The sequence below is a fragment of the Ammospiza caudacuta genome, chromosome 12, assembly GCF_027887145.1.
Source record: "Ammospiza caudacuta isolate bAmmCau1 chromosome 12, bAmmCau1.pri, whole genome shotgun sequence".
NCBI classification, from domain to species: Eukaryota; Metazoa; Chordata; class Aves; order Passeriformes; family Passerellidae; genus Ammospiza; species Ammospiza caudacuta.
In genome coordinates, this window is record NC_080604.1 from 13,486,213 (window position 1) to 13,499,813 (window position 13,601).

General features: G+C 50.1%; 1 protein-coding gene across 2 annotated transcripts in view; it reads left to right on the plus strand.

Moving 5' to 3' along the window:
• The window catches only part of MTMR14 (myotubularin related protein 14), a 30,753-nt gene that overhangs the window by 16,603 nt on the left and 549 nt on the right, over positions 1–13,601 (plus strand). The window contains exons 14-18 of one of the 2 annotated variants that reach the window (XM_058813227.1): positions 302–372; positions 997–1,046; positions 1,254–1,392; positions 4,094–4,270; positions 10,490–10,645. In XM_058813227.1, coding sequence (XP_058669210.1) covers positions 302–372; positions 997–1,046; positions 1,254–1,392; positions 4,094–4,270; positions 10,490–10,645 — 593 coding nt within the window. The remainder of the gene's footprint in view (positions 1–301; positions 373–996; positions 1,047–1,253; positions 1,393–4,093; positions 4,271–10,489; positions 10,646–13,601) is intronic. The other variant, XM_058813228.1, reaches the window with a different exon arrangement.

The window sequence follows — 13,601 nt, forward strand, 5'->3', positions numbered from 1 at the left end:
TGTCCATTCTGCACTGATGGCATAAGTACCTGCTGTGGGCTTGCAGCATGTGTGCAAGGCACTGATAAGGAGACTTCTTGTTCCCTTTCCTTTCTGGGCCTCCCTGTGTCAGGAAGTAGAGGGGCAGTTTACATGGAAGAGAAGGCCCAGGATGGGATGGTGGCAGCCCGTGGCACACTGGAGGCTGGTAGCTGCAGATTTTTTGCTATCTCCTTCCTGCCAGCACCTCCTCATCAAGATAAGAGGCTGCATGGAGCCTTGGGTTCATTCCTGAACCGCTTTTCTCTTTCCCTTTGCTCAGATTTTCTTTTTCTGCTTCAATTTTCTGAAGCACATCACCTCGGAGGAGTTCTCTGCTCTGAAGTCACAGAGGTAAGGAGCCTGTGCTTGCTGCTGCATGGGCTACAGAGCCAGGGAGCTTGTTAGTGCTGCTTCTTTGGGGAGATGGAAGCCCTGGTGTCCTGGCCCAGTTTTCTTTAATTTATTCTGCACTCTGAAGGCTGCAAAACGGGGCCGAGGCTGGTGAGATGCCACGTTGTGCTCTGAAAAACTGTCCATGCTGAAATGTACTCTCTGCCTAATGACTATCCATGGCTGCTTTAGCACAGGTGAGCCCAGAGGTGTGTGCTCTGGCTCAAGCAGGCTGCACAGCAAGCTCCATCAGGCACTGGTGGGCACAGAGGGGTGGCTGGTTTGTAACAGACTGCCCAGCATCAAACCTCCTTATTTCAGGAGGGACAGAAAGAAGCAAAGCCCACCCTGGATGCTCTGAATAAGCACATCATGTGCAGTGTTGCCTGTTGCCACCTTCTCACAGCACAGGGAGTTTGGGTTGGGACTGTTAGGAGTCAGACAATGCACACTGGCCCATCCTCTCCCCTCTACCCCTGCATAGCTAATTCCCCACTACTCTGATCTGCTGTGTGTGACAGAGACCTGGCTATGGCCAGCCTGCCCTGGAGTGTGCCTGAGGTAACTTTGTCTTTCCATCCCCAGAAGGAAGAGTTTGCCACCTGGCTTCACCCTGGAAGAGATCTGCATGCTCAGTGAGTGTCAAGCATCAGTGCCCCTGGGTGCTGCTGATGGTTCATTGTTTGTGGACTTGGATTTTCAGCTTCAGCATGACCCCAAATGGGTGTGCTGCCTGTGGGGCCTTGCCAGAACACAGGGTAGAGGGAAGTGTATTGCTGAAAGGGAGAGAAAGTGAATGAAACCAAGTTGGTCTTCAGGTAGCTCTGTTTACTTCTCTCTAGAGCAGAAAGACCGAGGCAGCACCACAAGCCTGAGCAGTGACTTCTCCCTGGGGATGGAAAGTTCCCCTGGAGCAGCTGGGAGCTTTACCTATGAAGCAGTGGAGCTGATGCCAGCAGGAGCACAGGCTCAAGCAGCATGGTGAGGAGAAAACCACTTGGGCTGAACAGAAGGGGCTGGCTCTGGGCCTGATGGAAAACATATTTCTGAAGTGTCTTGCCCTCCAGCTTTGCTCTCCCTAGCATGGATTCCTTACAGTGAGGGGAGGAATTTGGCTGTCAGAAGCTTTGCTGCAGTTTGTACTCCAGAGCTTCTGCATCAAAAGTTGGAGGCCACCCCATGTTAAAAGGCTGCCAGGGTTCTGCAGGGATGCTCCAAAGTTTGTACATAGATGAGAGTAAAGCGCATTTGTTTCATTTTCACCAGTTTCACTGTTAAACTTCATCCACAAAGGATTTCATTACTTTTAAAAGATTGTTCCAAACTAGCAGAAAAATTACATTTCACAGCAGCCTCCCCAGGGAAAAGTGGAGATGGTTTAGCTGCCCTAAAATGAAGCTTAATCAGAGTTTAGGAAAGACATTATACACAGGGAGTGTCTGAAGTTAGTGGGAGATGGGCTGGGTGGCCAAGAATTCCCTCTACATTTTAGCCCCTCTACCAGCATGAGGTGTGTGTGCTGAAAGGAGGTTCCTGCCTGAAGCACTGCTTAGAGACATTTCCAGGGGAGAACACAGACTTTTCAGTACTGCCTCTTGATAGAGGGTCACAGAGGACTTGCCTGGGGATGCAGGTGCCTGTCTGGAAGAGGAGAAGGTGTCTGGCAACTCTGCTGCTCTGGGACAGGTTTTGGACTTGCTTGTGGAGTTTCTGGTGCTGTTTGGGGATTTCAGAGCCTTGCTGTAGGGTTGCCCCTCTCAGTTTAATTTTTCTCTTCTCTCCCTCAGCACATGTGAAGATGCTATTTTATATTGCAATTATTTTAAATTAAATCTGGGTTGTGCTGGAGGCATTTGAAATCCTCTGGGACTGAGCTTGCAGCCGTGCTCGTGGCAGCAGCCTTTCTAAAGCACATTGTATGTTCAGTCTAAAGTGCTGAGAAGGGAAAGGAGAATATCCCTGCAGAATCACAAAATGGAGATGGAGTGTCCCAAACTCTTTGCTAAGTGAGCAACACAGAGTCCTCTTAACACACAGAGCCTGCCTATCCACATCGAAGTGACTGCATTGAGTAGAGAACAATTTTCCACTTGCAGGGCTGCAGGGTAGTGAGCTGGAAGCATTTGTGTTGCTCTGAATTCTCAGGACATACAGGCTGGATTCTGCTGCACAGAACCTATGTGTGCTTTTTACAAGATGTGAAGTGACCAGAGCATGCTGGAGGAGATGCACTTGTGTGGAGCAGGGCTTGATTTTGCAATGTGCTTCCTAACTCTGGGTTGCTCTTATTTCTGTGGGAGACCTCAGGCTGTGATGGGGCCAGCAGCTGCTCTGCAGGGATGGTTTGGGCCACGCTGGGGGGCATGAGCTTGGGAAAGGGGAATGTTGTGAGCAATGCCGTGAGTGCTCAGTGAGAAGACTGGTCATGGGTGTTTTACTGCAGGCTGTTGTGGCTCTGTAGTCTGGAGAATACATAGGGCTTGCTACAAGCTGGATGAGCTGTGCTCTGCATAGCATGAGGGGCTGTACTTTGTTGTGTTGCCCTGAAAACAGGTGGCCTCACAGTCTCTGTGCAGGGAGAGGCATTTGATTTTTAGCTGTTCAGACCTGTTTCTGCAGGCTGTACTTGGAGATGTTGGCAGCTATGATAACATGAGATGAATAAAGCTTAAGAGAGGCTGTGGTGTGATGTTTGAGGGTGGACACCCTTCAAAAAATGAAGGGAGGATATCTCACTTTCCACTGTACAATGAGCCTGTCTTTAGCTGCACTTGCTAACAGTGCTTGAGATCTCAAAGCTGAGATCCCCTTCCATGTTTTAGGAAGAGTTCCCCTAGAGTTTATTAGCTTTAGAATTTTTCTTTTTTACTTTTGTACATAGAGAGTCTTTGTCCAATTCAGTGTGTTCTTGGAAGGGGAGTAATTCTTGGGACTCTTCCAGGGGAAAAAAAAACCAAACTGTAAGAAGGATAATCTTCTGAACGTGGAGCAGCAGTGATATGAATTAGTCCCAGATGTGTACTTGTTTGGCATGTAGTTGGATGGTACTGTGAGCTAAGGCCTGATGCAGCAATGGACAATGAATCATGACTGAGTCTGAATGTGCTGGCTAGGAAAGAAGCCAGAGCAGTTTGGGCTGTCAGCATACACTTCAGAGAAAGAACTGAAGTGTAGCTACCTCTAGAGTGAGTGCCAGCTGTAAGCACATGGTCAGAAGTGTGGTCAGAGGTGTCCAAAGGGAATTGCTGAAAGGGAAAATAACACTGTGGTGTGTCCCTGTTGCCCTCGGTGCGCATGAACGCCCACCTGGGCTGACACTGAGGAGTTGGAGCAGATTGAAATGGTCTTTCCCCGCTGGGAGGCCCCTTGCTCAAGGCATTTTTGCTGCTAGACTAAACAAAGCAATTGCTGTGTGTGTGTGGGCTGATGCATTCTCCCATCTCTGATTTGCAGGTCACGTGGATGGTGATCCATAAAAGAATGGGCTGAGATGGGCTGAGCTCAGTGTACCCCCTCGCTGAGCCCTTTCCGTGACTCATGGCTCCTTGGGAGGGAGGAGGGCGGGTTCAGTGGAAACAAGAGCTTGTAGCTGCTGGGCTGAACTCCAGCCTGTGGTGGAAAGGCTTCCTAGTTGGAGTACATAGAAAAGTCAGCTTTCTCACCCACGTCCTCTATCCCTCAGGAGGAAGAGCTGTGCATCGTCACCGCAAGCCGTGCTCTGGAGCAGAGCACAGCAGTCTGAAGACAGGCTGCCTTCCACAGGGATGGGTGAAGTCAAGTCCTCCAGCTCCTCCTCATCAGCCCATTCTGATAACTTCCTGAGGATTGGAAGCAGCCCACTAGAAGTGCCCAGATCCAGGTGAGGTGGGAGCAGGGCATTTCTCAGCAAAATGAGTGTCTGGTAAAGGGAGTGCAGGGCTGCACTTCTATGGCTCTGAAAACACTGGAGCACCTGTGTTTGTGTCTACAGACAAACAAACCTCGGGAGGCCTGTTCCTCTCTAGTCTGACCTTATCTGAAGTGCTGGCCCTTGAACACAGACACTCCTGCCTGAGCCCCTAGAGGAGCAAGGAGCTGTGCTGATAACAGCCAGCTGTCATATGCCTGTCCTCAGCGCATGCCTCAACTCTGAGCTCTGGCATCTCTGCATCCTGCATGCTTGCAGCTCACAGCACTTTCTCTGTCTAACACATCCACCAGGGTTTGAAATGGCTGTGGTGTTTGGGGAAGGAAGCTTTTCAAACTAAGCAGACCTCACTCTCCATCTGTCCTGTCCCCCTTTTCACCTGCTGACCCTCCTGATGACACAGGTTGAAAAAAGCTGGGTGCTGGTGACAAGCAGAGGTAGGAATCTGCTGGGAGCAAGCTTCGAGCACTGTGCCAGCACAAAGGAGTTCTGCCCTGAAGGCTGAGTGTTCCTGCTGGGGAATGGGGACCCTGGAGCTGAGCCTAATCTCACACCATAACAAAGGCACCCTTCTGGAGTCTGACACTGCGATAGGGCAGCGTCGAGCCATGAGCTGGCCTGGGGAAGAAAGAGCAGAGCCCGTGGAGCAAACACTGTGTGTTCAGGCCAACATGGAATAAAGAGACCCTGAGATAAGAGGTTGCTAACAGCGTCATATGCTCGTGTAGCCTCTGCAGGCTTTCTGATGAGTCTTTTTGTAGTGATTCTGAATCAGCCACCAGCTAAATCTGAGTACTCTCTCATCGTATGGAAAATAAAATAACAAACAAGCAAAACATTGAAAATTTATAAGACTTTCTTAACAAGTGTCTCACGATTCCAGAGAAAAACCCCAGTGTCTGACAGTTTTCATAAATGAGGGTAACTGTTCTCCCCAGGGAGAGATATCAATAGGAAGGGTTGGAATTGTTGCTGGGGCCCACCTCTGCATTTTCTGTAAGATGGAAAGAATCTCCTGAGAAGAGAAGGAAATACTGGAAAGAAAACAGCTTGTCTTGGGAGCTGCTTTGTTCACAATGGTAGTGCCACAATTCCTGTGTGTAGTCCCATGCCATTCCCAAGGTCTGGCAGGCTTTCAGTGCTTGCTGGTAGCAAGTTTGCAGCAGTGCTCAGGAAGAAGCAGTTTGTAATGCTTCAGCCAGACTGCTCTGCAAGAGCAAAGAGAGAAACAGAAGTAGGTGGAAGAGCACCATAGTGAGGGTTAGGGTTGCCTTATCAGGCACTGTCATGGGTTGCAGTTTCTGGATTCTAAGCATGGTATGTTTTCTCCTGAAAGAGGTTCTGTCATTCCACTTGGCCTTTGATCTCCCTGCTTCAGCTGTGATAGTCTGAATTGCTCTGGTAGATAGCACAGTACCTTCAGCCACCATTTTCTACCCCGAAGGATACAGTAGGTCCCATTTTGGGTGGAGGACTGTGACAGAAGGAAGAGGTAATTTCTGTCTCTTCACCTCCTGAAAAATTGTGGTACTAAGATGGAAAAGCAGGAGCACAGAGAGTGATCAGGATGCCAAAAATACTTTTATTCCTGCAGTGCTGCTGGCAGGTCAACACCTAAGGCTCTTGAGATGAAGAAACCACTATACTTGACTTCCTAATCCTCTGCGTGGCCATAGCAACAAAACACTTTCCTCAACTTCGGCTGCAGTGGTTGAAATGGTTGCTTGTAAAATGCCAGCAGGTGTCCTTCAGGTAGTTCAAGTCAACAGCCCAGTCCAGGTGCTGGCAGGCAGGGGGGCTCTGGAGGGAACAAAAAGGCAAGTCAGGAGGAGACATGAGCATGGCCTGGGAAAGGGGAACTGGACTGCCCTAAAAGAAGGGGTCACAAATGCCCAGTCAGACATCAGGAGCCAAGCATCTCTCCTGGCCAGGCAATGTCAACAGGCTGCTGCTGTCACATTACCAGCTCATCTTGTGAATCTTGCTCTGATCCATAGATCCTGAGTAAATTCCAAGATGATTGTTGTTAGGCAAAGCAGTACAAAGGCAATTCCTATCAGTCTTTCTGGCTTATTTCAACATGATGGTAAGATCACATCTGCAGAAGACAAACACACAGGAAGATATTACATAGACTATTTGCAGAGTAGAACAAGGTGCTGCTTGTTCTACAGAGAGCTCTGAGTATGGCAGTCAGAGTGCCTCAGATTGAACCCCCTGCATGCAGTGGGGTTGCAGTTTGCAAACCTTTTCCTTTATTTGCGTTTGACACCAGCAGTCTAAGCATCCCATGACACTGCAGAAAAATTCTGTATCTGTGTCAGGGATTTAGCGTGTGTCTACATAGCACTAATGTGGATTAGCAGCTGGATAATCTTTGGTTGAACGTGCTTTTGCTAAGTCAATTAAACAAAACCCAAAGTACTATGATCTAAAGAGTCGAGATCTGGAGGAGTTAAATTGCAGTGGATCTGCTTTGACCAGCAGTCACAGAGAATTCCCTTACTTAAGGGCTGCAGATGGCTGAGCTGTGGCTCTGGAGGGAGCACAGTGGGACAGAGGAGCTGCTGCCCCTTGGCTTTGGGTGTTTTGTTGGTAGTGAGAAGAGTGTGTGTGCACTGTGTGTCTTGCTCCTTACAGTCACCTCACTCAGAAGGTGTATATGCAGTGTGACAGCTTGGGGTAGTGACCACAGCAGGAGATGAATTGTTTACAGGAATGTTTTCTGGAATTACTGCACGACCATGCCACAAAATGGGCTTGCTGGCTGGCACATGACTATGTGCTGCAATCAGAAATGGTGCTCACAGAGAACAGGCTGCTGGGGCACTATCCCAGCCTGTAGATAACTGTCTGGGATTCAGCCAGGATTTGCAGTGCTTGGCAAGGTGCCATACTCCTTGCCAATATTGCCCACGCAAAGGTGGGAAGGGCTGCCCTTTACTCCAGGTTGCCACAGTCTGCCTGTACATACAGAACCTACTTAATGCTTCAGATTGAGGCAAGAGCATATGCTGGCAAATGAGCTGCTTCCCAAATAGTCCTAGGTGTGTGGAAATACGTCAGGTGAGCAGGAGCAGCAGGGGCAGGATGGAGCCTAGCTGTTGGCACTTGGCACTCATCTCAGTTACGTATTAAGAAAGAGAAGGATCCCTGACTGTTGCTCTGCCTCCAGTATTGACTCTTTTCTGGCAGGCAAGTGAGTGTCCATGTGCTCTGAAATACTGTCTTGTGCTGCATGTTGCATGGAAAGCACTGACCTAATTAAAGGAACCATTCCAGGTTAGGAGCTGCCAGTTTATGGCCTGCGAGAGGTCCCTTCTTGTGTGAAGGAACAGCTTGCAGCTCATCTCTGTTTTGCTAATCTAATTTAGTTAATCTTGCACTTTTGAGGGAGTTTCTTCCCACTCGTGGACCTGAAGAGGTGGGTGTGTGAAGCTCACTTTGATTCTTTTTCTGTCTGCCATTAGATGTCTGTGGCAGAGACAGCAACTTGAAGATTGGCTGTATCTCATCTCCTCTAACCATGTCAGCTCTGCTGCTGTCCGGCTGCTTCCCAGCACTCTGTGCTGCCCTCACTCCTGGCCAGCCTCTGGCATGGCTGTCATGTATTGCAGGCATGCTGTTCTTACAGACTTGGGAACTGCTTCTGGTGTCCTGGCAGTTCCAGCTTGTTCCCAGGGCCTCACTGAAGCTGTTTTGGGGCTCTGCAGTAAGGCTTTACAAGAAATATTCAGGGTAGAAATTACAGGGAGACTTTCACCTCTGGCATTGACTGGATTGCATTGGGGTGCAGTCACCCCAGACATCTAGTCTTGGTGTCAAGCCAAGCTCAGCTTTTAAGAAGCTCTGCTGCCATTGCAGTGAGAATACAAAATTTCCCATGCTGTGTCTTCCCAGGCTTAGTCCCTGCTGTCTCTTGAGGCTGTTCAAGATGCTTATTGATTGTGACATTTCCTCAGGAGCCTCCCTTGAGAAGGCTTTGGGAATAGAGGGGAAGGTTTGCCACAGCATCTTACCTCTGCTGGCCAGGCTCAGCTCTCTGGGCCAGGAAAGAAATTACTTAGACTCATTACAGAGTCAATCAGTTTATTCAATGAATTGACAAGTGTTTATTCTGCTGCCTGGAGGCAAGACACAGAATTGACTGCCTTGAACTCTTAGACCCCAGTGTTGTTGCATTAGATGAAACCTTTCTAAGTTTGCACAGCTGCTTGACAGGGTTGGGGACCCCAGGAAGGGCTGGAGGACTAGAGAGTCACCAAGTCAGTCTTGCAGGAGATACACTGTGCTTTTATCAGCCATTCTGTCTCTGCCTACTTTCAGCCCAAGCCTATTGCCTACAGATCTCTTTACTCCTTTAGCTCAGTTTTGTGTCACCATGTGTGACACTCCTGTTTTTCCTGTCTGGCTGTGCTGTGCTCTCAGGGAGGTGACATCTTCCTCTTCACTCTGCAATGAAGCAGCATTCCTCCATGCTTCTCCCTGGCATCCTGCACTGTTCCCACTGTGATTCCATCGTGGCACAGTGCTGTGGGCTCAAACACTCTGCCTGCTCTCCTTCACACTGACTCCCTCCACTTTATCTTCCAAAGGCGTGGAGAGAGGTAGATGTCACTGAACAGCAGCTCCCCTTCCCTTACAAATTCCTTGCTTTCCAGGGAAGGTTATCCCTGTCTGATCTCCTGAAGGTGTTTCTAACAGTATGTGCTTGGCTTTGCTTTCAGTGAAGTGCCCTCATTCTTACTCAGGTATTATGTACCCCAGGAAAAGCAATACAGGCTTCTCCCAATGCTCTGACCCTCACTCCTCAGTTCACTGAGCAGCCAGAGAGCAAGATCTGTGTGAGACAGGTGAAGCTCTGCTCTCCCTGATTTCTGCTGTCATGTCCTTTCAGAGCCTGAGCTGCCCCACAGGAGTGTTACCCTCAGACTTGCAGCCATGGTGGGAAGCTGATACTTGTACAGCCAGCTCAGGACATTTCACACTGCTCAAACTTGGCTGTATTGATCAGACTAATTAAATGGCAGGCCTGGAATGAGATGGAGGTTGCAAATAGATTTCCTGCTGTGCATCTCTTCCCACTCTTGCTTTCCAGTCTAGCTCAGGTCCTTCTTGCTGTGGGAGAGCCTGTCTTTGTGGCTGTTCTCTTGGTCCCTTGGGGAGCAGCTGCAGTGCGCCACTGCTATTCTTAGCTGTGAAGACAGCGTGCAAGTACCTGGCCCAGCAGAGCTGGAGCACTGCTCTCTGCCCAGCAGAACTCAGATAAATTATCCAGAAGATCGTGGTAGTGTGTAATTGAGCAGCTCTGCCACAGGCTGTGCTTCCAGCTATGTACACTCTGCTGTGCAGCAAGGCTTAATAATTGCTTGCTCCCTTGGAAGCCAAGAGCTCTGGCTTTGTCTCAAGTGATTGTGCCCTCTTCTCTGAGATTTTGGAGGGACTCCTCAGATTCACTTGCCGTGTTTCATGCTTCTTTCTTTCCTGGTGGGAGATTGCATACATCAAACAATTATTCTTCCTTGGCTATTTAGCCTGTCCTGAAGATGTTTTGTCACCTGCTTTCTGGCACAGTCTGTTCTTTAATACAGAAATGAAGGGGGTAGGTGTCCTGGGTATGCCTTGAGCCTTGGCTCTGTTCAGATCTGGTGGTAATGTCTCAGGAATGATCTGCTTTCTAACTGCTGCCAGAGCAATGATCTCTAAGTCTTTCCCAGCACTAACCAAGTCACAACCTTGATTTGCCCTGCTGCCCTGGGATGTGCTAACAGCTACAACAAGCAACAGGGGAATGTCCCTTGTACAGCACAGCTTTCACAGCTGTGAAGGACTCAGGGCAGGATATGCTGTTCCATCTCACTAATGGGTTTCTCAGTTCTGCATGGCCATCTGCTTTGTGCTGGCTCTCTCCTGTCCAGCTCCTGGTGTGCTCCTGCTGCTTTGTTGGCCCCAGCCAGCTTGGCTCTCCCTTCACTTTCAAAGGAAAGGCTTGGTCTGGGGCCCAGCTCGAGCTGCATGTTGCGCCCTGGTCCCCGCGTGTCACAGCGCTGGCACGGGCGGTGCTGGCTGCGCGCCCGGCAGGTCCCTGGCAGCAGCAGCAGCAGCAGCAGTGAGAAGCTTGTGGCTGAATGCTCTGACTGATGGCGCCGTCTCCCTCTCTCTCTGCCCCAGATCGGCCGATCATTCTCTGCCTGGATCTTCCGTTTCCACAGACTTTGGCAGCTGGCAGATGGTGACAGGGTGTGGCAGTATTCGGGAGCAGGCAAGCCTGAGCGCGGACGCCTCTCTCCCTTGCAGCTTCCCGGATGAGTTCTCTAACACTTGCCTGTAAGTGTCTTAAATGCAGGATCTCTCCTTGGGTCTCTTGGCTGCCTGCGAGCGCTGCAACTTTATCACTCTGGCACTTTCGGAGAAGCCTGGGAGCCCATAACAAACTGTTCCACCTTCTCTGCCTCGATGGTTTCTATCCACAAACTCAGTCCCTGAGCACTCTTTGCTTATGCTGAACACGGAAAGAAAATGGCACTTTCTCTGCCTAATGATGGGGAAGTTCTTTGCTTTCTGTAGGAAGAAGAGGTTTTTCTCTCTTCCTCGAAGATGCTGAATTTGGGTATAATTGAGTGCAGTTGAGGATTCATGCTTGTCAGGACAGGACTGGTAACCCAGATTTCTTGCTTTTCGATTTTGCTCACCTACATCTCCCCACTGGGGTCAGATCCTTGCTGGAGTAAGAGAAGGACTTTCCTTCTGTAACCCAAATTTTGTCTGGGCTTGTGCAGTGTCATTTTCAGGTGCTGTGCCTGGCCGGTGCAGAGCCACAGAGACCTTGTGTCCTGCCATGTGAAATGGCTGGGAGGCAAATGTTCCTCCCCAAATAGAAATCCACCTCTGGAAGCTTGCAAGACTGGAGATGCGCTTTAATTGCTGTTAGAGGAGAGCCTTGGTTTGTGCCTTCAGGCTGCAAGCTCTTCATCAAGAAACTGAAATGGCAGATCAGGGGCTGCTGCTAGCGAGCAATGCTAGAGCTGTGCTGCCAGATGCTCAGTCCCTTACTGAGATCTGAGTACGTGCTTTGGAGGCTGAGGGCAGGCGACATGAAAACCCGTGTGTCCTGTGAGACAGCTGCCTGCCCTGGCTCTGTGTCTCGTGTGGCTGCGTGCTGTGCTGCTGAACAGAGCAGAGCAGCTGCCTTCAAGTTACAGTGAAGCTACAAGATCCATGAATTGACAGATCAAAACATTGCAAGAGATGTTGGACATGGCCTGGCCAGGATTTGTTCTTCTCCTTTCCTGAGGACACACTGAGCTGTTCCTGCAGTATTTTGGAGATGGGCAAGGGAGAAGGGACTGAAGGATGGGCATTGAATAGTGACTGCTTTACTGTGTCCTGAGCCTGGCTGTGCTTGGTCACTGCTGATCACCAGCAAGTTGTTGCTGCCCTTGGAGTTGTATCTAATGTCAGAATAGGGAATTCAGTAGAGAAACATGAATCAAAGTTGATAGGCCTTAGGCTTATGCAGTTTGGAAAGTGACTGCTTGGAGAAGTGGATTCAAAAGGAAGAGAACAGTAGTGGTGCTTCTCCTGTGGGTGCTCTGCCCTGTTCAGCTATTCACTAAAGCTGTGGGTTGCTTGAGGGCTGGGGACTGCTCAACTGAAGGTGCCAGGACCAGGCACTGCACTGAAGGGATGAAGAGTTCCCAGTGGTGTCGTGTCGAGCTTAACCCAGAGCCTCTACCCTCTCTCTGTTCTGCATCAGCCTTGTTTGCTCAGGACTCCATTGTGGTTTTATCCCAGTTTTTGCAGCCCGACACAGTATGTTTTTTTTTTTTTTTCTTTTAATTCCATTTAAGTTCCCACTTTGCATCTTCACTGGCAGCAGCTCGATGAAGGTATGCTTTTCACAGCCTACTTCTTGTGCTTGTGTGGGGCTTGTCAGGGCTTCCTTTGAGCTGGGGCTTTGACAGCCTCCTCTCATCCCGCACCCCAAGCTGCAGGCAAGCGGGCAGGCTGTAGGAAGTGTAGCGGGGCAGAGTGCCGTGGATTTGGCAGGGAAGTGCGACCTGCCTCCGCGGTGAGCAGCTCAGGGTGAAATGCTGCCGCCAGTCTGCAGGGCTTGGTGTGGAGCAGTGGCTGGCTGCTTGACCCTGTGCCTTGGAGTGTCTCGCTCCACGAAACAAACCGAAAAACCCAAATACAAAATCTGCCTTGTAAAGAGGTGCGAGAGCCACGAGCCACGGGACCTCACTGCTGCACGCCCTCGCTTACCTCTGCGCGTGACATCTGAGATCGCTGCACTCGGGTGCAAGTAAGTCCTGCCTTCACGGAGTTTATTTTAAATGCTAGCAGGTTTGCGAGCTCCACGTCCTAATTAGGTTGCCAAAAAGCATCGCTAATGTGTTTAGATATGTTGTTGCCTTTTTTTGCCCTCTGGCTTCTCTTTATTATCAGACACAGTAAACAGCGGCCTGGTTGGCTGCCTCAGCATCGCTTGCTGTTTATAGGCCTCCCACCATATCCTCTTGCTGCTGTTTCCGGACCGAAGCTGTTGGCTGTGGGTGGTTAACACTTCCATTCAAATGAGCTGTGCCAATTTATAGCCAGCCCAGGCGCTGGCAGATTAAAGAGAATTTTTTATGGGGAAGGTTCGCACTGTGCCCTTGGAGTGACCTTTGAGGAATGTCTTAATCTCTCTGGGAACCACTGGCTTGTCGCAGAGTCACCACAGCAAGGATCGTTTGAGGCTGGAGAGGTGGGAACAGCTGTCTCTGGGCCCCAGTCTTGCTTTCCCCTGCTCCCTGGGCTAGTCTTGCCTTCCTTCTGCTGTTTTCCCCCTGCCCCTAACCAGGTGTGTGGATCAGCAGGAGAGGAGAGCAGGTCCCGTGGGAAGTCATGCCCTACTCTGCTCCTGTTTGCAGAGAGCAGCCATGCTGGGGAGCAGAAGTAAAGCGCTGCTCAACTCTCCTCTTCCTATGGCTGAAGTGTTCCTTGGGGCTTTTGTCACCTTGTCTGCTCCTTCTCATTCCCCTTCCACAGAGCTGTCTCTGCTGGCACAGGCACGCGAGGCTGGGGCTGGTGGAAGTGAGGGATGGTTGCAGATAGGTAGGAAGCAACTGTCCAGGCACAGCAAATGTGGACAGGCTTCATCTGTGTGAGGAGGGGAGGGAGCTGGCATAGGGACTGATGTGAGCAGCCACTTTGTTTATGAACTGCAGCCTTATGAACACTATGGTGGTGGGAGAAACAGGGGACAGTGGGGTGTGTGAAGGAGGAAACCCCGTGGGGA